The sequence below is a fragment of the Pongo pygmaeus genome, chromosome 5 (assembly GCF_028885625.2).
Source record: "Pongo pygmaeus isolate AG05252 chromosome 5, NHGRI_mPonPyg2-v2.0_pri, whole genome shotgun sequence".
NCBI lineage: Eukaryota > Metazoa > Chordata > Mammalia > Primates > Hominidae > Pongo > Pongo pygmaeus.
This window is the reverse complement of record NC_072378.2, coordinates 33,506,159-33,531,107: the sequence shown is the minus strand read 5'-3', so window position 1 is coordinate 33,531,107 and position 24,949 is coordinate 33,506,159. Positions and strand designations below refer to the sequence as shown.

Here is a 24,949-nt window from a genome sequence, read left to right as displayed (position 1 = left end):
TCCAGGGAGATGATGGGGAGATTGGGCCTCGAGGGCTGCCTGGAGAGTCGGTGAGTGTCCAAGGGCTGGTGCTGGGGGAGGGGGCTCTGGGGAAGCCAGGAGGGGGACATGGGCACTAAAGGGACACAGTTTTATCCATTCATGCCGTCTCCTCCCCTCGCCCTGAATGCAGGGACCTCGAGGTCTCCTTGGCCCCAAAGGCCCACCTGGTATTCCTGGACCCCCTGTAAGTGACTCCCTGACTTCTGACCCTGAGGTGACCCCTTGACCTCTCCAACTCTCCACATTTCTAGCTGCCTTCCTGCTCCCTCTCCTCTCTCGGCATGCTTCCCATTCCCTGTGAGCTCCCCCTGCTCTGGCCCCACACTGCCCTGCCTCAGCCTACGCTCCCCGCACACGGGGAGGGCCATGTGGTGTGGTGCCCCGAGGGTTCTGGGCATAGGAAATAAATCCTCAAGAAAAACAAAACCAAAGCCCACAAGCCCACAGATCCACAGTCTCACACCCTGCAGGCCTGGGCCAGCCGTGTTTGCTTGGGTTCGGGATGGATTGGAGGTCTGACCGTCCCACCCTCGGGAATGGCTGGGACTCTGAAAACCACAGGTCCCTCCGGGCCACCTTCAGGCTGCTCACACCCATCTTGTGTTTCAGGGCGTCCGAGGCATGGATGGTCCCCAGGGCCCCAAAGGGAGCTTGGTGAGTGATGGATAGGAGATCCTGCCCCCATTCTTATCCCCCGACGTCCCTGCCAGCATCCTGTTGGCCACCATTTTGACCCCTGCCTGCTTCCTGCTCTTGCCCTCTTGGCTATCGCTGCTGTGACTCAGCTCCATGCTCTAAATTTGTTCTATCACCATCTCCTTCTGACCTGTGCCTGGTCACCTGTTTCTAGGGACCCCAGGGAGAGCCAGGACCTCCTGGACAACAGGGCACCCCTGGGACCCAGGTGAGCGGTGCCCCTACTCCCTTTCCCAATTTTCGTGACTTCCCTTGGGCTTCCACAATGGGTCAGACCCTGGAAGGATACAGGAAATTAAGGGTTTCAGGCCCTTGTTGCTCATGCTCTGAATGGGAAGGCTGGCTAGAAGAGACCCTGGGAGGCTCCTGTGACTTCTCTTTCCCTGTATGTAGGGTCTCCCTGGGCCCCAGGGTGCCATCGGCCCTCATGGAGAGAAGGTAAGTGACTAAGTGATTTGGAGGACAGGGAGTTTAGAGTGGGGATGTAGGGAGAACCCTAAATGTCTGCTGGGCTTTTGTCTGTGTCCAGACATGACCCCTCTAGTGACCCTGAGCCTCTTTGTCTTCCTGCAGGGTCCTCAAGGGAAGCCAGGGCTCCCTGGCATGCCTGGCTCAGATGGACCCCCGGTGAGTGGGCCCTCACTTCCAAATCCACTTCCCCTTGGCCTTCCACCCCAGTGCATGACCTCAAAGTTCCTTCAGTGACCCTTGCACTGAAAGGTCACTGGTGGTGCTTGTCCATGGACAGTTGGCTTCACTAGGTCACAGGAAATTTGGGTTGAAAGAAATGTAGGGAGGGGTGCAGAGAGGGTGACAGGGGCCACTGGTCACATTTTCTATCCCTTACTCCCAGGGTCACCCGGGGAAGGAAGGTCCCCCTGGAACCAAAGGAAACCAGGTGAGATCTTCCATGTCTTTATCCCCTGAGGGAGTCTCCACCCAGACTCTAGAGCCTCAAAGTCCTTGGGATTTCCTTGTCTCATTATTCATATGGCTCTGCCACATTCTCAGTTCCTGTGCCCTGTAACCCTACCCAGACAGCAATGTTGTTACTTCCATTTCTCCCACCCCTGGAGGCCCCCACAGTGACACTCTGAGGCCCCTTTATAAATGCCTCTCTTTTTTCTTCCAGGGTCCCTCTGGACCTCAGGGTCCTCTAGGATACCCAGGACCTCGAGGGGTCAAGGTAACTGACCACCAGGCTGGGAGACAAAGGGCTGTAGTCAGGGGAGCCATATGGGGTCTTAGGAGCTTGGTCCTTCCGACCCACCTCCATCACCTGATCACTCTACTTCTATGCCCTCTCTAATTCTAGGGTGTGGACGGAATTCGGGGTCTGAAGGGTCATAAGGGTGAGAAGGTGAGCACCATGCCCCCAGCTTCCCAGCACCTCAGTCCTGCCATCTCCTGTCTTCACTGCCTTCCCTTCAGCCTGCCCCGCACTGCCCTCCAGCTCCTGAGCCACTGCTTCCACCTATGTTCTCGGAATCCCCATTAGAACCCCAGCCCTCTGTCATCTGTGGGGTCCTCTCACCTCTATCTTTCTCAGGGCGAGGATGGCTTTCCCGGGTTCAAAGGTGACATAGGCGTGAAAGGTGACAGGGTGAGTAGAGACCCCACACTGGCCCCAATTCCGTGTCCTACTGAGCCTCCACTCTGGAGACCCCAAGCACCAGTTTATTCTCCTGAGTCTCCAGACTCCACATTTCCAGTGCTGTGTTCCCTTGGGAGCCTGATCCCTACAGGATGATAACCCCATGGTCTGTGTCATGCCTGCCCTCCCATCACTACACTATCCCTACCCTGTGGGCTTCCTGTCCTGCAGTGGCTCCTGGGACCCCTCTAGCCCTCCTCAGCCTCACTGATGCCTGTTTCTCCTCTGGGCCCAGATCCCACCTCCAGTCCCCAACACTCACCTGTCCTTCCCTCTCACGCAGGGCGAGGTTGGAGTCCCTGGTTCCAGGGGAGAGGATGGTCCTGAGGGGCCAAAGGGACGCACTGGACCGACTGGTGACCCTGGGCCCCCGGGGCTCATGGGCGAGAAGGTGATGGGATGAGGGTTCTGTGCCTGGGTCCTCTGGGGGTGTGGGCACTGGGGTCAGGATGGGCATGGGGGGTGCCCGCTGCTGAAGTCAGCCAGTCAGTTGAAGACGGCCATGCATTAGTTATACTTCTGTCTGTGTAAATGGCATCTCTCAGCTGCTGATGGGCAGAGGGGATGTATAAGAAGTCAGGGAAAAGTCCCTGTCATGAAGAGTTGGATGGAGACAAGGCTTAGAGAATAGCTGTTGCTTCAAGGCAGAGTGAACATGCGCTCGGACTCCAAGCAGCAGGAGTTCTGAGATAAGACTGTCTAATAGTAGTGAGGTCTGTGGTCTCCAGAGCTGACTCTCCCCAGCGCTTGCCCTATGCCAGGTGCTGTGCTGATGCGTCCTATCTATCCTATGAGGTAGGCATGTGACGTACTGTTTTGTTGAGGTTTTACAGAGGCAGAGGGATGCTTGTTAATTACATGGCCAGTGAAGGGCAGAGCCAGGGGTTATGCCCAGGCAGTCTGGCTTCAGAATCTGCTCCTAAGCCCTGCTCTGCAGCTGCCTGGGCAGGATGAGCCCTGGAGCCTCTGGGGAAGGGGGCATGCACGGGGGTCGGGGTGTGGTGGGCAAAGGGCCTGCAGGGGGATTGGTCTTGGTGGAGCAGGAGTGGGTGCTGGGGTAGACCCCACCTCCCTCATGGGGTAGATGGAGCTGAGGTTCACAGGTGGGAAGCAGCTAGATCACAGTGACCCTGAAGGACTTGCTACCTCTGCAGGCGCAGGGGAGGTGGGATCCCAGCACTAGAATTGGGGAAAATCCACTCACGGGAAGGAGAGACAACAAAAGTCAGGCAGCTATGGGGCAAGCAATGAGGGGCTAGAGGCTGGGGTGTGTGGGGTGTGTTGCTGGGTGGGGGGTGGGGGCTGGCCGTTATATGCGAGGGTTGAGGTCTCCAGGGGTGGAGCAGCATCTGGGCCTCCTCTCACTCCTAACTGCTCCCTAACCCTCCACAGGGCAAGCTGGGTGTTCCTGGTCTGCCTGGCTATCCTGGACGTCAGGGACCCAAGGTGATGCCGTGCCCCATACGTGCCCCTCCTCCTTTTCCCTTCTCCTTTTCCCTTCCCTGATCCCTGATTCCAGAAAGCACAGATGCAGGGCAGTGGGAGACCCCAGAGGGAATTTAGCTGACTCCCATTTTATAGATGATGAAAGAGGCCCAGAGAGCAGCAGGGGTTTGTCCAAGGCCACTTAGTTCTTGGCAGAGCTCAGGTCTCCCTGGCCACTGCCTTTGTGGCCTTTCCTGACCCCCTTTGCCCCTTCCTGAACCCTACCTTTCATACCTTCTCAATTTCCCCATTTTCACCAGGGGTCCCTAGGATTTCCTGGCTTTCCTGGCGCCAGTGGAGAGAAGGGAGCCCGGGTAAGCTGGGGGGTGGGAGGGCGTGAGAAGGGAAGGGCTGGAGAGGTGTAGAGGGGGTCTGTGGGGAGTCTCACCCTGGGTAATGTTCTCTCTGCTTCATTCCCACCAGGGCCTGTCAGGGAAGTCAGGGCCTCGGGGAGAACGGGGCCCCACGGTGAGTGCAGGGGAGAGAAACAGGTGGCTCAGGGTCCAGAGGGGGGCATTTGGGTTTCTCTGACAACTCCTCTTCCCTCTGTAGGGTCCACGGGGTCAGCGGGGACCCCGAGGTGCCACTGGGAAGTCTGGAGCTAAGGTGAGTGGTCTCTACAAGGCTCCATCTGCCCCCTGCCCACTCAGCCCCAGCTCTCCCTCAACACCCTGACCTCGGGGACAGCTGGAAAGCAGCTCTTCCCACTCCTGACTCTGTTTCCCCCCACAGGGAACATCTGGTGGTGATGGCCCCCATGGGCCCCCCGGAGAGAGGGTGAGTGTGGATCGAGAGTCCCCTTCCCCTGAGCTCCCCAGGGAGCCTGGGTGAGCCAGCTCCCTCCTCACCCCAGGAAGGAAGCTGAGTTCCCCCACTCAGCCCCTGCCCCCATTCTCCTGACTCCCCCCACCTCTGTCTCTAGGGCCTCCCTGGACCTCAGGGTCCCAACGGGTTTCCTGGACCGAAAGGACCCCCGGTAAGTTGACCCTGAGCTCTGACCCACCTCGCTTCTCTGAGTCCTTCTTCCCTACCCCCTTTCCAGCCGAGAGTTCACCTGACACCTGAACCCCTTCCAGGGCCCCCCTGGGAAGGACGGGCTTCCGGGACACCCAGGCCAGAGAGGAGAAGTGGTGAGTGATGCTCCTGGCCACCCATTCTCGGGGGCTCCGTCAGACCCTTTAACCCCAGAGCTGTCTGGAAAGCCCACAGGGACATTCTCCTGGCAGAGTGGAGCCTGCCCTGGTGCTGCTCAGACCCAGGGCCCAGGGCTTGGTGTGATCCTGCCTGGGATCCTTCCTCCTGGGAATCTGCTCCACAGCGCCCACGCTTGCTTTCACTGCATTCTCCTCTCTTCCTCGCCTAGGGTTTCCAAGGGAAGACTGGCCCCCCTGGTCCTCCAGGAGTGGTGGGACCTCAGGTAGGTTTGTCCCTAGGAGAGAGTGGACCCCGGACCCTAGCATTAGTCTGTCTGCCCCTCTTCTCTCGGTCACACACCCCTGCCCCTGGTCCACCTGACCCAGACTCCTGGGGCTGGGGACAATAGTGGGGGCTGGGATTTCAGGCAGGGGTCCTGAACTTCAGTCTGTTTTGGGGCGCATTCTCATCGTCTTGTCCCCCAGGAGAGGCAGTTCCCCAACAGAGACACAAGGTGGTGTAGTTACTCCACATGGGGCAGGAGAAAACCCAGCAGTGGCCCAGGAATGCCGGGGAATTTCCCAGGAGCTTTGGGGCAGTGATAAAGGGGTTCTGGAGGAGTGTTTTAGGGTGGCCAGGGTGGGCTCTTTTGGCAGACAGTGAGATGAAGGGCCTGATATCAGGAACTCTCTCTGCTTTTGTCTAGGGAGCAGCAGGAGAAACCGGCCCTATGGGGGAGAGAGGTCACCCAGGCCCCCCGGGGCCCCCTGGAGAGCAGGGACTACCTGGGACGGCTGGAAAAGAAGGAACAAAGGTCAGTGAGGGGCCAGGCAGAGTGGAAGTTGGGGAACTGGGGATTGGGGTGCTGAAAGGAACAGGTAATTGGCGATTTGAGGGGGGCTGGAGAGCTCTCTGTTTAATTTGGGAGCATGGCTCTGGCTCATCACCTCTCCTTTCCTTTTAGGGTGACCCTGGTCCCCCTGGGGCCCCAGGGAAGGATGGTCCTGCTGGTCTGAGGGGATTCCCAGGAGAGAGAGGCCTCCCAGGCATTGCTGTGAGTGTGACTCCCAGACCCCTGCCTGTCACAAGCACCAAGCATCCTGAGCCCCCTCCCTGACCCTGTCCCTGACCCCCTCCATGTCACTCCCCACTTCCATCTTTTGGAGCCTGTCTTCCCTTTCCAGCTCTCACCCTTCTCTTTCCGTGAAGTCTCATCTTCCCCAAATGTCTTCTTCATAGGGTGGACCTGGTTTGAAGGGGAATGAAGGTCCGTCTGGCCCCCCTGGCCCTGCAGTGAGTCTGGGGTTCCGGGGGGGGTGGTAGAAAGGACCCGGGAAAGGGGTGGGTGAGGAAGGGTGGGAGTGGCATCCCGATACCACCAGGGGCTGTGGGGCTGGGCAGGGACAGCCAGAATGCATCTGATTTTGGGAGCTTCTGGGGATTGTGGTCTGAGGTTCTCTGGTATGGGCGGGCTGGGGTCTCCTTCCTGGGGGTCTGACCATCTGCTTTCTCAGGGCTCCCCTGGGGAACGAGGTGCAGCAGGATCAGGGGGACCCATTGGTCCGCCAGGGCGCCCAGGCCCGCAGGGTCCCCCTGGAGCAGCAGGAGAGAAAGGTGTCCCGGTGAGTGTGGGGGTCCTGGGGAGGGGTACTGGGGAGGGCTCTGTGAGCCTAGGGTTGATGGGCTATGACAAGTTTCCTGTGGGGTGTTTGAGGGTGAGGGTCACCTCCAGGCCATGACTCCTTCCTCCTGTCCCACAGGGTGAGAAGGGCCCCATTGGCCCGACTGGCCGAGATGGGGTGCAGGGTCCTGTGGGACTTCCTGGTCCTGCTGGGCCTCCAGGTGTGGCTGGAGAGGATGGAGACAAGGTGAGGGACCCCACAGACCCCGACCAATCTTCTCTCCAGATGAGATGGCTGACCTGGGCATGACCCCTGGCCCCTGTCATGTCATCCTTCCCACTCTACCCATCACCTTTCTCTAATATCTTGTCTGCCTTCTCCTCCCAGGGTGAGGTGGGGGACCCTGGACAGAAGGGCACCAAAGGGAACAAGGGCGAACATGTAAGTGTCCATGACCTTGACTTCTGACCTCCTGGCCTTTAACGCCATTCCCACCTGACCTCTCTCCCTGTTTTGGTGTCTCTGACTCTCTTCTCTCACCCAGGGCCCTCCTGGACCCCCTGGACCCATTGGTCCTGTGGGGCAGCCTGGAGCAGCGGTGAGTGACCCCTCCAGCCCCACCAAAGGCCCAGCAGCCTCTGGTCCTCCCTCAGCTCCCCTCTGCCCTCGTGGCTGGGAGTGGGAGCAGGGGCTCTGGGCCTGGCACCCAGCTGTGTGTGGTATTTGTGGATAGAGAACACCTGACCCATGACCCATCCCTGTGTCCTTGTCTCTGCTTTCCCTCAACCCTGCAGGGAGCAGATGGGGAGCCCGGAGCTCGGGGACCCCAGGGACACTTTGGAGCCAAAGGCGATGAAGGAACAAGAGGATTCAATGGGCCTCCAGGACCCATTGGCCTACAGGTGTGTTGGGGGATAGGACAGGGGCTGAGAGGTGGGGTCAGGATGGGGTGATGTTTGCCCCAGACCCTGCCAGCAGCCTGCTGATGAGGACTGGAGGGCCTGTGGGGTCTGAGGAGAGGGGACTGTGGGGCCTATCTGCCTAGGGCTGTGCTTTGGGTGGGGTGGTCACCTGGGCCCATGTTTTGTATACCTGCACAGGGTTTGCCAGGCCCCTCTGGGGAGAAGGGAGAAACAGGAGATGTGGGTCCTATGGTGAGTGTGACCCCTACTGACCCTAGCCCCCATACTAGTCACCCCCATCCCTGGCCAGCCCCTACCCCATACCCCACTGCCAAGTCCCTGGCCTGGCTGCTTCTTCTCATCTCTCCACCATTCATGCTCAGCCGTCTCACTTCCCTTCCTCATCTGTGGTGTATCTGTTTCCCCCCAGGGACCACCTGGCCCCCCAGGACCTCGAGGTCCAGCTGGACCCAATGGCGCTGATGTGAGTCATCTCAGCCCCTGTCCCTTGAGATCAATATGTCTGGTCTTCTGCCTCCCTTTCCCAGACCATAAACTCTAGTATCGTCTCAGGGGCCAAGAGAAGCCCTTACTCCCGGGAGGCCTCCACTGCCTCACTGCTGTGACCTTGGGCTGCTCATCTGGGACTTTGCCCTGAAATGGCACCTCCTTCCTAAGCAATGACACCTATTTCTGTTCCTCTTCCAGGGCCCACAAGGTCCCCCGGGAGGTGTTGGGAACCTGGGTCCCCCTGGAGAGAAGGTAACTGGAAAGGGGGTGAAGGGACCAGTCATGGAAGTGGGGGATGGGAGTTGGATTTCTGCCAATTTTGGGTGGGGAGACAAAAGAGAATGAGATGTGGGGAATATCAGAATTTTTTGGCTTGGGAAGGAGAGGAGGTTTTTGACTCTAATCTCTTTGCAGGGGGAACCAGGAGAGTCAGGATCTCCAGGGATCCAGGGCGAGCCAGGTGTCAAGGTGACAGCACCAAGGCCTTACTCCCCAATCCCCATCACCCGCCTCAACCCTGCCTCCACTTTTCCTGTGACCTCCTTGAGCTGACACTCCTCTGCAGCAAGAGTCTCTGCTCCCTGCCATCCTCTATGAGGCCTGATCCCTGGTCTGAGTGAGCCCTTCTTCCCCTTCCTTGAAGGGAAGGGGACTAGGGGACTCCCCTTATAGGCTTGACTTTCTGTTTATGTCCCATTGTCACTGAGGGGAGTAGGGGATGGCTGAAGGTGTCTCAGAAGCAGAGGCTGCATCCCTGATCTTCAAGACTCACTGGGCCATCTGTGTCCTCTGCTTGTTCTGCAGGGTCCACGCGGGGAACGTGGAGAGAAAGGAGAGTCGGGGCAGCCAGGAGAGCCAGGACCACCAGGGCCTAAAGGCCCCACAGGCGATGATGGCCCCAAAGGGAACCCTGTGAGTTTGGGGCGGTGGGGGCCGAGTCCTCTCAGGCCCTGTGAATGACAGACCTGGGAATATGGGTGTGTGTGAGGGAGGATCTTGGAGTGTGGGGAGCCCAGGAGTCGGGGGGATGCTCTGGGAATGGGGCATCGAGAGGGATGCACGGGGTCTAGGATCCAGAGAGAAAGTGAGAGATGCCCTGCAGTTAATACCCTGAGGCATTAGACAACACGAAGTGCACGTGGTAGGGAAAGGGGTGCAGGAGACCTCTTCCTGGGGGTTACTGGTGGGCACTGCCTCTAGAGAGGCAGTGGCATGTGCTGGGTGGGCTTAGGGAGCTGTGACCCTGACTCTTATTCTCCATCTGGATCAGGGTCCTGTTGGTTTTCCTGGTGACCCTGGCCCCCCTGGAGAAGGTGGCCCTCGGGTGAGTCTTACTCAGAGAGGGGAAGGGGCAAAAAGGGTGGGGCTTCTATTGGGGGGCCTCTGTGTGGCCGCTGGGCTTGGGTATTGGGAAGCTGGGTGTATGGCAGGGCAGGCAAGGGGATGGGATATTGACAGTTTTGGGGGTGATGCCAGCCAGGTTGGGGGCCCACCTCAGACCTTGCTTCACTTCTGCAGGGCCAGGATGGTGCTAAGGGTGACCGAGGCGAGGATGGTGAGCCAGGACAGCCTGTGAGTGCCTGGTGACCCCACCACCCCCCTGAGCCCAAGCCTCATCCCCTTTATCCCTCTTCTGTGCCCCACTCCTGAGGGGTCCCTTGGCTGGAGGATAAACACTCAGCCACCCCAATTCCTCTCTCCCTAGGGATCCCCTGGTCCCACTGGGGAGAATGGACCCCCAGGGCCACTTGGAAAGCGGGTAAGTGAGGTGGATCCCTGAGACCTTGGGAGGCAGTCTCTGGGCTGTGTGGTTGGAGGCTGGGCAATGACAGGTGGGACGGGCGGGGAGGTGCCTGGTGTCTGCATTACCCTGGGTGTGTGTGTGTGCAGGAGTTGGTGGGTTTAAGGGTGTGCGGTATCTCATTGCCCTGGGTGGGTGTGTGTGCAGGAGCTGGTGGGTTTAAAGGTATGCGGTACCTCATTGCCCTGGGCGAGTGTGTGTGCAGGAGCTGATGGGTTGATGGGTGTGCGGTATCTCAGGCATGTTTGTTCCTGGGTTCTTGTGTGTATGTTTTCACCAGGGGTAGTGGTGGTTACTAACAAAGGAGAATGGAAACTGGAGAAGGGGCTGGCCAGCTTTTCTGTGGGCCAGGGGTGAACCTTTTTAGTTTCTGGGGCAGGAGACGGGCCACCAGGTAGGGTGTGGGCAAGTGGCCCTTCACCAAATGTACAGACTACCCAGTATTTTCACAACTGTCACAGCTGTATCTGTTCTGCACATCTGTGAATCAGCCCTCTGTGTATGCACGTGTGTGTGTGCGCATGTGTATGTATGTGTCTAGGACACGAAGGGGGAAGAGTTGAGCCTGGCTGCCCATGGCCTCATGTGCTCTTCCTTCCCGCTCCATCTGCAGGGTCCTGCTGGCTCGCCTGGTCCCGAGGGGCGACAAGGAGGGAAGGGAGCCAAGGTGAGGGAAAGGCCACCCTGGTGCTGGAGCATCCCCTCCGCCTCCCACCCCTCAGATGCCTCCGTCTCCAAATGCCTATGCCATGTCCACCTCTCCCATGTTAGGCCCTTTTGGGGACAGGCGTTCCCTATACTTGTTTCTGCACTAGGGGCTCCTAGAGTTTGGCCCTTCCTCCCTGCCTCACACCTTCCACCTTGGACCCTCTGCCCCCTGCCCACACCCAACTCCTCTGCCCTTCAGGACACATTCCTTGTGTGTGTTTCAGGGAGATCCCGGTGCTATAGGTGCCCCGGGGAAGACAGGCCCGGTGGGTCCTGCAGGCCCAGCAGGGAAACCTGGCCCTGATGGTCTGAGGGGGCTCCCAGGCTCAGTGGTGAGTCACTGCAGGGAAGGGCTGGGCTGGGCTGGGGTGGGAGTGAGGGGCCATGGGAGGGGTGCAGTGTGGGGATGCTCCTCCTGACCCCTGTGGTCCCCTCGAATCTTCAGGGTCAGCAAGGCCGACCTGGAGCTACAGGCCAGGCTGGGCCCCCAGGTCCTGTGGTGAGTGACTGGGATTGGGCTGGGTGAGGGGTGAGGGCGGTGCCCTGGGACAGAGCTGAAGCCCTGGAGGAAGTGGAGGCTGTTGGGGAGAACTTGGTCCCACCTCTCCCTCAAGAGAGTGAATTCCCATCTCTCCACAGGGACCCCCGGGGCTGCCTGGTCTCCGGGGCGATGCTGGAGCCAAGGGAGAGAAGGTGAGTGACAGACAGACACGCAGCCAGGTGTCTCTCCCACCACCCTTGCCCCTGAAACCTGTGGGACCTGAGTGCCCACTGCTCTGCTGCAGGCCTCAGGCAGCCAGTCCCAGGGGGTCCCTGCTCAGTGAGGGCCACTCACCAACCCTGTGCCCGGCTCCCTCTCCGTGTCCTCTTGGCCCTTCTCCCCCATCCACATGCCTCCTCTTTGCATTCTCTTGACTGCCTGCACCCTTCTCTAGGGCCACCCAGGTCTCATTGGACTGATTGGGCCCCCGGGTGAGCAGGGAGAGAAGGGAGATCGGGGACTTCCTGGGCCTCAGGGCTCCCCTGGGCAGAAGGGTGAGACGGTGAGTAGAGGGCATGGTCCCGGAAGTTGTGGGGGTTGAGAGTGGGGTGGAGAGGGGTGGAGTTGGAGTTGGGACTCAGCTGTGGGTAAGCGAGCAGGTGCTCAGGAGGGTGTGGGTGGAGGACCCAGTTGAACCAGCCACTACCCTTCCTAGGGTATCCCAGGAGCATCCGGCCCCATTGGTCCTGGAGGTCCCCCCGGCCTCCCCGTGAGTACTGCCTCTGTTCCTCCACTAAATCCCCTAAACCCCTCTGCTGCCCACCCATGGCCTCCCAATGACTTCCACGGAACTACCAGCCTAACAAGCATAGTCCTCAGGGTCCCCCATTTGTCCTGTCACCACCAGTCCCTCCTCCCCATACTTGCAGGGCTCTGAATGTCCTGGTATTCCCACAGGACTGCCCCTCCTGTAGTAACCCGAGGCTCCTGTGGACTTGGGACCTTGCCTCCCTGCTCCTCTGAGTCCTGTCCTTCCTCTGCAGTGACCGTCTCTTTCTTGTTCCTCACTTCACAGGGACCTGCTGGCCCCAAAGGAGCCAAAGGAGCCACAGTGAGTGACCCCCTTCAGCTCTGACCTTTGCCCCACCCCCTCTGGACTTGATGATATCTCTCCAGGGCAAATAGACTCCCCCCAAGGAGCCCCTTATTCCAGCCAGGAGGCTGATTTGATCTTTCTGTGACCTCGATCCATGCTTGACCTCTTGACCCCTCCATGACCTCATTTATTCCTTGTCAGGGCCCAGCCGGACCCAAGGGAGAGAAGGGTGTGCAGGGCCCTCCAGGACACCCGGTGAGTGAGGAGTCAGGGCTGCTCCCAGGGCCGTCCCCCTCTGCTCCACTGCTGCCATACTTCACCCTCACACCAACCTCGTCTCTTGCCTTCTCCATCTGTCCCTGCACCCAGGGTCCCCCAGGTGAGGTGATCCAGCCACTGCCCATTCAGATGCCCAAGAAGACTCGGCGCTCGGTGGATGGAAGCCGCCTGATGCAGGAAGATGAGGCCATACCGACCGGGGGAGCCCCCGGCAGTCCTGGGGGGCTGGAGGAGATCTTTGGCTCACTCGACTCCCTGCGGGAGGAGATCGAGCAGATGAGGCGGCCGACGGGGACCCAGGACAGCCCTGCTCGCACCTGCCAGGACCTGAAGCTGTGCCACCCAGAGCTTCCCGATGGTCAGTGCCAGCCTCAGGGAGCACAAACATCTCTCCAACAGCATGGGTACTGAGCAAGCAGAATGGATGCTGGGGGAGTCTTGGAGAAGGTGTTGGGTTAAGGGTGAGGGCTGAGGGGCTGGGAACTGCAGCTATTTACCAACCGGGTCAGAAGTATCCCAATACTTTAGCAACTGATCTGGGTCAGTGTGTAACAGTTGGTTATCAGCCCAGTGTCTGCAGGAGCAGATAAACATACATACGTGCACACACCTGTTTGCACCTGAACAGATGAATCTGTGTGAGCGCCTGCAAACACATGTTGTCCCAGTATGAGGCTGTCCATACTCGGACCTCCTCCAGTCAGAGGGCCTGAGGTTACTGTTGGGGGCAGAGGTGTCACATGATGAAAGTGGGCTGCAGCAGTAGGATGCTGCAGTAGAATCTGGATTCTAGGGCTCTGGGAGGGAGGAGGACCAGGAGACTAACAGCATGTTGGGGAGGGCTGGGAGGGAAGAGGGAATGTGGGGGCAATGAGCATCTTGGAGCCTGGACCTAGGTGGCCCTGACCTCCCCTCTCCCTCACCCAACAGGAGAGTACTGGGTCGACCCCAACCAGGGCTGTGCTCGGGATGCCTTCCGAGTTTTCTGCAACTTCACAGCAGGGGGTGAGACCTGTGTGACGCCTAGGGATGATGTCACGCAGGTGAGAGCTGGCCCCTGGCTGCCCCTCCCCTGCCCCATAGTGCACCCCCTCAGGGCTTAGTGGTTTCTGGGTTTTGGTGACAGTCCCCTGGCTGTTGCCCCCCCGGAGGCTGCCACCCCTTCTCCACTTCTTAGCTCTTTCTTCCTTTCCTTCTCAGCGGTCCTCTGATGTTCACTTTGCCTTTCGTGTACCCCCAGTCTCCTGGCTCCCACTCAGCCCCTCACTTCTTTCCCAGCCCTTGCCTTCCAGCCATTCCCTGCTCATGACTCTGGCTCAGCTGTCCTGGTGCTGTAGATGTTCCTGAGGCCCATCTCTGTCTCCCCCTGAGGCCAGCCCTCTCTCTCCTCCCAGTTCTCTTACGTGGACTCAGAGGGCTCCCCAGTGGGTGTGGTCCAGCTCACCTTCCTGCGGCTGCTCAGCGTCTCAGCCCACCAGGACGTCTCCTACCCCTGCTCTGGAGCAGCCCGTGATGGTCCCCTGAGACTCCGCGGGGCCAATGAGGATGAGCTGAGCCCGGAGACTAGCCCCTATGTCAAAGAATTCAGAGATGGCTGCCAGGTGGGAACAGGAAGAGCTGGGTCGGGGGCTGATCTCAGACTCAGGCTGGAGGAAGGAGGTGGGAAGACCCCTTGGGCAGGGCACCCAGGGGGAGCAGGGAGGAGTCCGTCCTGCTGGATTGTCAGAGATGCCTGAGGGAGCTCAAAAGCCGGTGAGGAGGGTGGAAAGGATGGAAGCCATTGGGTGAGGTTCACTTGGGTACAAACACCAGCGTCACACAGGGTAATGCAGATGTGTAAACAGACTGGCACATGGCTGCCCAGCAGAGGCACACGGTGGGGGAGAAGCAAACACACACGCATGGGCACACAGACACTCCCAATCTGTACATCCTGAGTCACCCTGATGGGGCCGAGGTGCTCAGAGGAGAGGTGAGCCTGGGCCTGAGGTTAGGGGGTGGGGGGTGCCTCCACCCTGCTCACACTTTCTTGTCTCCCCCTAAAGACACAGCAAGGCCGGACGGTGCTGGAGGTGCGAACGCCTGTGCTGGAGCAGCTGCCAGTGCTGGATGCCTCCTTCTCAGACCTGGGAGCCCCACCGAGGCGGGGAGGGGTGCTGCTGGGGCCTGTCTGCTTCATGGGATAGGACCATCTCTGTCTGATCCTGTCCATCGGAACCAGGCCCACCTGGAATCCCACAACATCAGCTCTGTGCCACCTCCCAAGAGGGCTCCTCACTATCTAGGGAGCCCTGGGCCAGGGCGTGGAGAGCCCTCAGTCAGGGGCAGGCCAGGGGAGGGGTGAAGTGGTTGCCTGGACACCCCACGGGAGGAGTGGCATCTGGGGCTCTTGGCCCTCCCACCTGGAGCCTGTGACCCGTTAGAGAGCTGAGACCCTTATTTAAAACTCACCTCCCAATCACCCCAAACAAATGGAAGAGAAGAGAAAGGACATGGTGTATTTTGTATTTAAAAGTAATTATATTGATTATTTAAAGTGTGGAAAGCAAAATAACAAAAAAGAGAAACGCCAACAAAAATCAGCAGACGTTGGAGACAGGGCTCTCGGGGGTGGGCTCCGGCACCCACATCCTGGCGTCAGGACTTTCCTCAGTGACTGTGTGTAGGGGGGTTTCAGGGCTGAACCCCACCTCCCTCCCACCTTCCTCCCACCTCACCTGTCGCACCCACTGTGAAAGTTGGAATATGTGGTCTCCCTGGCCTCAAGGCTCTGACTCTGCCAGGGTGGGGCTCTCTAACCCGCAGGTGTTGGCTGCCTGGCCCGTGTGCCCACTGTCTCTTCCACTTGGTCTGGGTCTGGCAGGCACTGCCTGCTACTTGAGGGCCAGGATGCTCCCCCAGGGAAGAAATGGAATAGTGTGGGGTGTGTGCAGGGCTGCATCCAGCAGATGGCTGGAATATTAAAATTCTTCTATATTGGCTGGTAAATTGCCATGGCCCTGAGCCACTGAGTATGTTTGTTGCCACCCCTGTCCCTCCCCTGGGCACCCCTCACTTTCCCTGATCCTGCAATTAAAGGGTTAATGTGTGGCATATGGAAGGGACTCCCAGGACCCTGTGCCCAGCTTCTATGCTGACTGATGGTTAAATAATGTGATTGTCTCCTCCCAGGTGTCTGTGTCACTGTTTGTGTTGTTATTTCAGTCTCCCCGACACCCATCTGATGCTTTCTCTTCCCAGCTAAGTGGTTACCAGAATTGTATGGCTTAATTCAGATACCCTGCAAGCCCTGTCCAGCTGGGGTGTCAGTGCCCAGAGTTTACAAAGCCTGGGTGACTAGCATAAAATTACAAACAATGCCCCAGGGACACCAGGTAGGGGTTTGGGGTCCCTGTGGCTCCAGGTTCTGACACCGGTGTGCAATTGCTTCTGGGTGTGGGTGGGACGGTGCTACATAGCCCAGTCTAATCTCTGTAAATGGGGAGGCTGAGGCCCACTTCCAAGACATTTACTGCATCTGTACCTCTGGTCACCTTATCCCTCCCCATCAGCCTTGTGCTGTGCTGTCATGAAGACAGGGCTGTGGCCAGGCCCTCCACACTCGCGTATAGTCACGTGCATACTCTTTGAGTCTTTGTGTTGGGTGGAGTCGCACAGTCCCTGCCTGTGTCCCCCCACTCTTGACTGTCCCCCACTTCCCTAGCCTCCCTCTCCTGGGCACTCAGAAGCTCTGCTCCCTCCGGGTTATGTGTCCAAGAAGTCATCTCTTCCAAGGCTGGCCGCGCAGCCGGGACCCCCTAGCTGGTGCCCGTGGGGCTTCACATTGCCAAGCAGCATTGCCTGGCTCCTGCCTGTCAGGGCGCTGCATTAAAACGTGTACCAGGGCCTCATCCCAATTTCCTCTTCCTCAACCCTCTTCTTCGCGGGCGCCAGACTCAAGAGTGCGCGCCTTTGTGTGCCGGTTTCGCGTCCGCAGCCTCGGGGCGGGCCTGGCGGGGCTGCCCTTCACCCCGAGCCCGAGCCCGGGTAGGCTGCGCCCCCGCCCCTCCTCCCCGTACTTCTTCCTCCCAGCGTGTCCCCGACAGCATCGGCTTGGCCGTCCCGGTCCCAACTCATTCTCGATCGCAGGAAGCCCCACGTGGGCGTCTAGAGGGCCACCCTGGCCCGGGCGGGTGCGCGGAAAAACCTCTCGAGGGTGGAAGCCGCTCCTCGGCGCTGGCGCCTCCGCCTCTGCCGCCCCCTAGTGCCCGCGCTGAGACTGCGGCCCTGCACCGGGTGAGCTGAATAATCCCGGTCCCTCAGACGCCTCTTCCTTGTCACCCGCTGAACCCCCTGACCCCGAAGGCCGAATGGAGGAAGAAGCCCCTGATCTCATCTGTCAGGGGTCCGGTGGTGGATAGATTTTGTGGGATCACCCAGGCCCTCCATCTCAATATCCAAGGCCCAGGGGCTTCAGACACCCCCTTCCCTCCCTTTCAGGGTCAGATCAAGAGAAGATCAGATCTAAATAGGTGCCCCCCAACTGTTTCTCCCGCACCCACTCCCAGCCTAGCCGGGCTGGAGCTGAGGTTTCTCTGGCGCTCTTTCTGCAGCTGGAGCCAAACCCACAGAGGTCGCCCCCCGAACAGCAAGAGGACTTTCCCAAAGGTCACGTTTGGTCAGATGCTCTGAGTTCCGAGGGCTTTTCTGCATGGAAACAATGCTGTACAGTCACTCGAATAACATTTATATATGGCGGCTAAGTCCCCAGGCCAATCCACAAAAGCCTATTTAATTACACAGTGCTGCCAACCAACCCCATCTAACAGTTTCATGAGGGAGTCTGTGCCAAGTTGCTGTGAGGAGGCCAGGCCCACAGCCTTCTCTTGGCAGCTAACTTTTTCCTCCCCTCCGGAAAGCTAGGGCCAGGCTCTAAGGAAGGGTGGGAGGGGTTTAAGGGCAGGGCTGTAGAGGCGGGGTTTTGGGGTGGGGCTGGGTGTGAATAGGGCTAGTGCCCGGACCTCTGGGCCTGTGGGTATTGGCAGTGTCTCCATTGGCTGGTGGGCAATGGAGGCTTCTGGATGGGGTGGGAAGAGGTAGGGAAGAGAAAGGCAGAGGCTTTAGGGAACTACTTTGGGTTTGATTGGGGCAGAACATAAACTCTTTTTGGAGGGGCCAAATTCTGAAAAGTATTGACTGCTTATGGAAGGAGTTGAACTTGAACCCAAAAACTAAGAGAGAGTCATAGATGGTGTTTGAAAAGGCGAGTGATATGATGGAATTGTGTGCTGGCATGGTGGCGAAGGAGAGGAGGGTTTGGGATGGGGTGCACAGGGAGATCATGTTTTGTTTTTGTTTTTTGAGACAGAGTCTCACTCTGTCGCCCAGGCTGGAGTACAGTGGCGCCATCTCGGCTCACTGCAGCCCCTGCCTCCCAGGTTCAAGCAATTCCCCTGCCTCAGCCTCCGGAATAGCTGGGACTACAGGTGTGCACTGCCACGCCTGGCTAACTTTTGTATTTTTAATAGAGACGGGGTTTCCTCACATTGGCCAGTATGGTCTTGATCTCTTGACCTCATGATCCTCCCGCCTCGGACTCCCAAGTGCTGGGATTACAGGCGTGAGCCACCCCGTGGGAGATCATGTATAGAGGGAGGGCTGTGGGGTGGGTCCTCTGGCCTGTCACACCCTTGGAGCTGCTTTTCAGCTTTGGGCTTATATTTTTAGCATCTGTAACTTATGGTTAAAAAATAACTTGTGAAATAAAATAAAAATAACTTACAGACCGCTTACATCACTGTACCTGGGAGCACCACATATCCTAGAAGGCCATGGGCTACACGGAGCTGTTCTTGCCCTCCCTTGGCTGTCTTGCATGCTGAGGTTTGTAGTTTTGAATGGACCAGGGCAGGTGGGGGTGGAGATGAGACAGAGGAGGGAGTGAGTCAAAACAAGGCTCTCGGCCTGGGCAACAAAGCAAAACCCCTTCTCTCTCTCTCTCTTTCTCTCTTTCTTTGAGACAGGGTCTCTGTCACTCAGGCTGGAGTGGAGTGGCAAGATCATGGTTCACTGCAGCCTCGACCTCCGTGGGTTCCAGCAATCCTCCCACCTTAGCCTCCTGAGTAGCTGGGTCTCCAGGCATGTACCACTAGTTTTTGTATTTTTTGTAGAGATGGGATTTTGCCCTGTTTCCCAGGCTGGTCTAGAACTCCTGGGCTCAAGTGATCTGCCCGTCTCGGCCTCCCAAAGTGCTGAGATTACAGGTATGAGCCATCACGCACGGCCCTTTTTCTCTACAAAAAAATAATTTAAAAATTAGCTGGGCATGGTGGCATGTGCTTGTAGTTGCAGCTGCTCAGGAGACTCAGGCAGGAGGATCACTTGAGCCCAGGAGTTTGAGGTTGCAGTGAGCTATGCTCTTGCCACTGCACTCTAGCCTGGGTGACAGAGAGAGACCCCACCACAAACAAACAAACAAACAAACAAAGGGCTCCAGCTGCCTCAGAAATAAGTTTCTGTGTAGTAGCTGGTGGCCACCTTGTTTTGTGGTTGCTTAGCCCCTTTTCCTGCAAGTGTGGTGTGGTCAGCAGGGAGCATCAGGGCCACACTGGAGCTTCTTTCTATCGAGCTGTGCAGTTCACAGACTGTACATGTGTAGGCCATAGTTATGTTTCTCAACTCAAACCTAGAGTAAGCAGAGGTCACCTTGAGTGCTTACAATTGGCCTTCTGTTATCTTTTCTCTCATCTTCAGAGTAGTTTCATGGGAACTGGCACTGAGAGCAGACTGCCATCTCAGTAGGGAAGACCTGTCCTGCTAGTCCTTGAATAAAGACCAAGGATATCTACATGGGCTCCTCCTTTAGGGCTCTCCCCACACGGCCAGCATGGTAGAATGAACACAGCTCTCAGCTTCAGCGAGAGCCAGCATATCACCCTGTCTGGCTTTCCCTCAGTTGGCAGGAGCAGGTCAATCCATTTTGTGTACTTTGCCCTGGCCTCTTTTTTTTTTATTTGTTTTTTGTTTTTGAGATAAGGTCTCACTCCCCTTGCCTAGGCTAGCATGCAGTAGTGCAATCATGGCACACCATAGCCTTGACTTCTTATGCTCAGGTGATTCTTCCCCCTCAGCCTCCTGAGTAGCTGGGACTACAGGCGAGTGCCACCATGCCCAGCTAATTTTTTGTATTTTTAGTAGAGACGTGGTTTCTCCATGTTGCCGAGGCTGGTCTCAAACTCCTGGGCTCAAGAGATCCCTCTGCCTCAACCTCCTAAAGTGCTGGGATTATCTGGCCTCTCTTTTTTTTTTTTTTTTTTTTTTTTTCTTGAGATGGAGTCTCGCTGTGTCGCCCAGGCTGGAGTGCAGGTGGCACAATCTCGGCTCACTGCAACCTCCGCCTCCCGGGTTCAAGCGATTCTCCTGCCTCAGACTCCTGAGAAGCTGGGACTGCAGGTGCCCGCCACCACGCCCGGCTAATTTTTTGTATTTTTAGTAGAGACGGGGTTTCACCGTGTTAGCCAGGATGGTTTCGACCTCCTGACCTCATGATCCACCCACCTCAGCCTCCCAAAGTGCTGGGATTACAGGCGTGAGCCACCGCGCCTGGCCTATCTGGCCTCTCTTTCTATTTAAAACGCCTTACTCTAGGTTGAAGGACTTTTGGTTCCTGAGACATGGATGGTTTCCCAAAGTACAACAGATAAAAGCCACATTGGCTGTATGGCAGCTCATGTAAAGGTCATGTTCCAGGTCTTGGCCACTTCACCTATAACAGGCTTGGACTCCGGCAGAGCCTCGGGCCAAAGAATGTGGGTCATAGAGATATCTTCTTCGTTGTGTTCACATCTCCCCCGGGCCTGGGCTATATTGTTGGGTCAGGTAATCGGCCTGCTCGCCTCATGAAATAAGGCATACCGGTATTACTAATGCTGGGAGAGATTTCTTATAATTCCATCCCTTTCCAGTTGTGGTTATTTGTATTAATACATGCGGGTTTTCCTTACTTTTAGAACTGCAAATCTATAGAAACAAACAAACCCCAAACCCAACAAACATGTTTCAAAGACATTAGGTTTAGGGAGAAGATGAGAAATAGCACCCTGTTTGATTGGGGCCCTAGGGAGAGAGGGACTCAGACAAAAGAGTTTGAGTAGCAGGTGGTCTAGTTTTGGGTGGGTTGAGCAGACTTAGGGCCAAAGGTGGCACTGATTCTAGCTGGCAGCAGGCCTCTCTGTATTTCCAACTGAGACTTCTCCTTCCTTTAGCTTGTCAGGGATGCTTTGCTTCTGAGTTGCACATTTAACCTCAGCATCAGTTTCTTCACCTGCAAAGTGGGATAATACTTGCTCTGTAAAGGAATAATTCCCCCTTTAGTGACAGCCTTTGCAATGGAAAGGGAGGGGAGGGACCTGACAAGCTGTCTTGGTTCCATTTCCATGTCTTGGTTATTGCTGACATGTGGGTGTCTGGGGCATGCTGCTGTCCCTTTTACACTTTTGATTTTAGTGTTGTTAAAACTCCCTATTTACTATTATTATTTTTTTGTTACAAATAGCAAAATCTGATTCAGAATAGCTTAAGCTCCAAAAGGAATTGATTGTAAAAATATTGGGTTTCTCAGGATTTGAAGACAGAGTTGACTCAGTAGGGAAGAGTGAGAGCAGTTCTGGGAACCTCAGGGACTCATGAACTTTGTCCCTGGAGTGTGGATACCCACCAGTCAGCAGAGCTGCTCTTGACCTCTGTGTCTCTGGGCTCCATAGTTCAGAGTCATGGAGAGACAATCTGATTGGCTTAGCTTGGGTCCTCTCTGTCCCTGAGAACCAATTTTCTGTGGCTGAGGGCCCACTGTACCAACAGACAGGTATGTAGGACACCCTTTGGTGGAGGTGGAGGGGTGTTGGGGGCACTGTTCCCAGATAATGTGGGATCCTGGGGCCCCCAGGAGGTGTCCGCTTGCTTTCCCTTCTTCGCTTCTGTCTAAACAGACTCCTTTGTATGCATTTGACCAGTGTGATACAACCAGCCCCTTCATGATCACATTTGCTCTCCCTGCCACCCAATCTCCTGGATGGGCAACCCAAAGTTACATTCAGCGGCTGTAGCCATGACCTCTCTAACCTCAGAGGCCGACATCTCTGCCAGTTCATATTTTGCCACTTCGTGATTCAGCACATAAACTTTTGTGGTCGTTATATCCAGGGCTGCATTGTGACTTCTGCGGGCCCTATGCACTTTTTTAAACAATAAATTCAAAATCATACTTATGATTGTGTTGATATACAGGCAAGTATATTAATATTATATATTAAAATATTTTCTTCAACCTTAAAGCAATTTTTTTTTCTATTTTAAAAGAAATGTAAACATTGCCACGAGCCACTGGGAATATTGTGGGCCCTAGGCACTGTGGCTACTGTACATAATGGATACATGGGCCTTCCTTGTGTCTTCGTTAAAGATTTTACTGTTTTACTCTTAAAATGTAATCACAATTCTATTACCACAATTTTAATAATCATTCCTGTTGTCATCAAATATCCAGTCAGTGTTCAGATTTCCAAGACTGTTTTGTAGGTTTTGCGTGTGTGTGTCTGTGTGTGTGTGTGTGTGTGTGTGTTTGACTCATGATCCAAATAAAGTTGATGGTCTTCTAATTTTTTAAAGATCTACATTTGCCATTATTTATTTAAAGTACTTTTTGTTTATTTTTATTATGGACAAATTTAAGCATATACAAAAGTGGTTTATTATTGCTTTTTTCTTTTCTTTTTTTTTTTTTTTTTTTTTTGAGATGATCTCGCTCTGTTGCCCAGGCTGGAGCACAGTGGCACGATCTCAACTCACTGCAGCAACATCCGCTTCCCAGGCTCAAGCAATGCTCCAGCCTCAGCCTCCCAAGTAGCTGGGACTATAGGTGCCAGCCACCATGCCTGGCTAATTTTTATATTTTTTGTAGAGACAGGGTTTTGCCATCTTGTCCAGGCTGGTCTCCAACTTCTGAGCTCAAGCAATCTGCTCATCTTGGCCTCCCAAAGTGTTGGAATTACAGGCGTGACCCACTGAGCCTTGCCTGTTATTGCTATTTTAAAAAGAATTAATACATATTAAAAATCTTTTTCAGTTCTAATTTTGAATACAGTAAATATCAATAATATCGTAAGTAAAGCTTTTCAGTGTTTTCAGTAATTTTTAAGAGTATAAAGGGGTTTATACTCTTAAAAAATTGAGAGTTTTTTTCAAATTTAGATTTTAAAAAATTGGGAATCACTAATCTAGAAGAACTGTAAAAAATAGTCATGTCCACCAGTGCTCACCCTTAGAGATCTGGATTCAATCCATTTGGGGCGTGAGCAAAGGGACTTGTGTAAAATTTCCCCAGGCAATTCCAAAGTGCAGGCTGAGTTGAGAACCTCTGCTCTAAACTGGAGAGATCCCAGTAAGAAATAAGCAGCCAGGTGCAGTGGCTCATGCCTGTAATCCAGCACTTTGGGAGACCAAGGCAGGTGGATCACTTGAGGTCAGGAGTTCGAGACCAGCCTGTTCAACATGGTGAAACCTTGTCTCTACTAAAAATACAAAAAATTAGCCAGGTGTAGTGGCACGTGTCTGTAATCCCAGCTACTGGGAAGGCTGAGGCAGAGGAATCACTTGAACCAGGGAAGCAGAGGTTGCAGTGAGATGAGATCATGCCACTGCACTCCAGCCTGGTAGACAGAATAAGACCCTGTCTCAAAAAAAAAGAAAAAAAAAGAAATAAGCAAAGATGGCCAGGTGTGGTGGCTCATACCTGTAATACCAGCACTTTTGAGAGGCTGAGGCGGGTGGATCACCTGAGGTCGGGAGTTCAAGACCAGCCTGACCAACATGGAGAAGCCCCGTCTCTACTAAAAATATAAAATTAGTCGAGCATGGTGGCGCATGCCTGTAATCCCAGCTACTTAGGAGGCTGAGTCAGGAGAATAGCTTGAACTTGGGAGGCGGAGGTTGCGGTGAGCAGAGATCATGCCATTGCACTCCAGCCTGGGCAGCAAGAGTGAAACTCTGTCTCAAAAAAAAAAAAAAAAAAAGGGAATAAGCAAAGGCACAGAGTGGGAAAGGCAACCAAATGCCCTAGGTCTGAAAGGGCCTCCTGGGACCTGCTGCATCTGGCAGAAATGCTTGCAAGTGCAGGCCCAGACAACCCCAAAAACAGGGGCTAAAATAAACAGGAATTCATTTTTCTCACAAGAAATCTGAGGATGACAGCTTCCAGCATTGGTTTGACCATTTAATGATGCCATCAGGGTCCCAGACTCTTCATATCTTTACACTCCACCCTCCCACAATGTTACCCTTACATATTTTCTTTGGCTAAACTATAAGCACGTTTTTCATAATAGCTGTTCCATTTACATCACTGTCAAACATGACATTCACCAATAAAGAAAAGATGCATTAGACGTGTTCGGCACCCCTGAGCTGTAGAAATGCCTGCCACCACTTTGCTGTCTTGAAAGAGCCGTTTTATGGCTATTGCAAATGCTTTGAAGATACTAAGACTTGTACCTGGCAGCTATAGATGCAGTGTGGGAAACTGGGAAGTATAATTGCCACTGAATTGTGTTACTGATTTATTACTGCAAATAAATCTATGCAGGTCCCCTCTGAAATTGAGATGGTCCTGAACTGAACAAATGTCTTATCGACATGCATAACAGTGGCTGGTATTCCTTCTTTATCCTCTTTGTCAGTTTTTGGAATTCACTGATTAGATAAATAAAAAGAATCTCACTTGCTCCTTACTAATGAGCTCCACGGAGGGGCATGATGTTGGAAAAGGCACCATGCAAGGCATGATTACTAAGAAGACAAAGGGCTTGTCGGGGAGCTGTTAGGGAGGGTCCTGAACCAGGGCTTGGGACAAACATCTCATCATTTTACTGTATCTGGTGCTTGGAGGTGACATGCACTTTGCAAACTCCAGTTTATGTTTTGATGACTTTGTGCTTGTTCTGCTTGGTTAGGATTAGCTTCAGCTGTGAGAAACAGAAAACCCTGAAAACAACAGTGTCTCCACCAAGATAGAAGTTCATTTCTCTCTCACATACAACCCTAGGGCTGATGTAGTGTTTAAGTATCAGAGACTCAGGTTCCTTCTTTTTCTTCCACCAGCCTCAACATAGCACTTCTCTCTCAGGTCCAATATGACTGCTTGAATTCCAGCTTTCATGTTTGTGTTCCAGTCAGCTGAAGGAGAAAGGGGAAATAAGGACAACCCGTCTTTTTTTTTTTTTTTTTTTTGAGAGGGAGTCTTGCTCTGTCACCCAGGCTGGAGTGCAGTAGTGGATCTCAGCTCACTGCAACCTCTACTCCCCAGGTTCTCCTGCCTCAGCCTCCTGAGTAGCTGGGATTACAAGCACGTGCCACTATGCCCGGCTAAGTTTTGTATTTTTAGTAGAGATGGGGTTTCACCATGTTGGTCAGGCTGGTCTCAAAGTCCTGACCTCAAGTGATCCACCCACCTTGGCCAATACCTTTAGGCAAAGCATTATAGCAGGAGTCTAAAAACAAATGGGCTG

The 24,949-nt window shown here is 55.1% G+C and overlaps 1 protein-coding gene across 9 annotated transcripts in view; it reads left to right on the top strand.

The window, feature by feature from the left end:
- COL11A2 (collagen type XI alpha 2 chain) overlaps positions 1–15,580 on the top strand; it is a 29,652-nt gene extending 14,072 nt beyond the window's left edge. For 7 of the 9 annotated variants that reach the window (XM_063666099.1, XM_063666102.1, XM_063666101.1 and 4 more), the window contains 47 exons: positions 6–50; positions 173–226; positions 652–696; positions 893–946; positions 1,132–1,176; positions 1,312–1,365; positions 1,592–1,636; positions 1,871–1,924; positions 2,054–2,098; positions 2,288–2,341; positions 2,676–2,783; positions 3,785–3,838; positions 4,138–4,191; positions 4,301–4,345; positions 4,430–4,483; positions 4,610–4,654; positions 4,800–4,853; positions 4,954–5,007; positions 5,241–5,294; positions 5,718–5,825; positions 5,976–6,065; positions 6,251–6,304; positions 6,526–6,633; positions 6,772–6,879; positions 7,021–7,074; positions 7,178–7,231; positions 7,428–7,535; positions 7,734–7,787; positions 7,966–8,019; positions 8,244–8,297; positions 8,460–8,513; positions 8,850–8,957; positions 9,316–9,369; positions 9,564–9,617; positions 9,751–9,804; positions 10,460–10,513; positions 10,779–10,886; positions 11,000–11,053; positions 11,194–11,247; positions 11,490–11,597; positions 11,751–11,804; positions 12,111–12,146; positions 12,333–12,386; positions 12,501–12,768; positions 13,341–13,453; positions 13,805–14,011; positions 14,456–15,569. In XM_063666099.1, the coding sequence (XP_063522169.1) occupies positions 6–50; positions 173–226; positions 652–696; positions 893–946; positions 1,132–1,176; positions 1,312–1,365; positions 1,592–1,636; positions 1,871–1,924; positions 2,054–2,098; positions 2,288–2,341; positions 2,676–2,783; positions 3,785–3,838; positions 4,138–4,191; positions 4,301–4,345; positions 4,430–4,483; positions 4,610–4,654; positions 4,800–4,853; positions 4,954–5,007; positions 5,241–5,294; positions 5,718–5,825; positions 5,976–6,065; positions 6,251–6,304; positions 6,526–6,633; positions 6,772–6,879; positions 7,021–7,074; positions 7,178–7,231; positions 7,428–7,535; positions 7,734–7,787; positions 7,966–8,019; positions 8,244–8,297; positions 8,460–8,513; positions 8,850–8,957; positions 9,316–9,369; positions 9,564–9,617; positions 9,751–9,804; positions 10,460–10,513; positions 10,779–10,886; positions 11,000–11,053; positions 11,194–11,247; positions 11,490–11,597; positions 11,751–11,804; positions 12,111–12,146; positions 12,333–12,386; positions 12,501–12,768; positions 13,341–13,453; positions 13,805–14,011; positions 14,456–14,596 (3,438 nt within the window). In that variant the 3' untranslated portion in view covers positions 14,597–15,569. Of the gene's footprint in view, positions 1–5; positions 51–172; positions 227–651; positions 697–892; positions 947–1,131; positions 1,177–1,311; positions 1,366–1,591; positions 1,637–1,870; positions 1,925–2,053; positions 2,099–2,287; positions 2,342–2,675; positions 2,784–3,784; positions 3,839–4,137; positions 4,192–4,300; positions 4,346–4,429; positions 4,484–4,609; positions 4,655–4,799; positions 4,854–4,953; positions 5,008–5,240; positions 5,295–5,717; positions 5,826–5,975; positions 6,066–6,250; positions 6,305–6,525; positions 6,634–6,771; positions 6,880–7,020; positions 7,075–7,177; positions 7,232–7,427; positions 7,536–7,733; positions 7,788–7,965; positions 8,020–8,243; positions 8,298–8,459; positions 8,514–8,849; positions 8,958–9,315; positions 9,370–9,563; positions 9,618–9,750; positions 9,805–10,459; positions 10,514–10,778; positions 10,887–10,999; positions 11,054–11,193; positions 11,248–11,489; positions 11,598–11,750; positions 11,805–12,110; positions 12,147–12,332; positions 12,387–12,500; positions 12,769–13,340; positions 13,454–13,804; positions 14,012–14,455 lie in introns of all 9 variants that reach the window. The other 2 variants (XM_063666103.1, XM_063666097.1) reach the window with 1 other exon arrangement.
- The last annotated feature ends 9,369 nt before the right edge of the window (positions 15,581–24,949 follow it).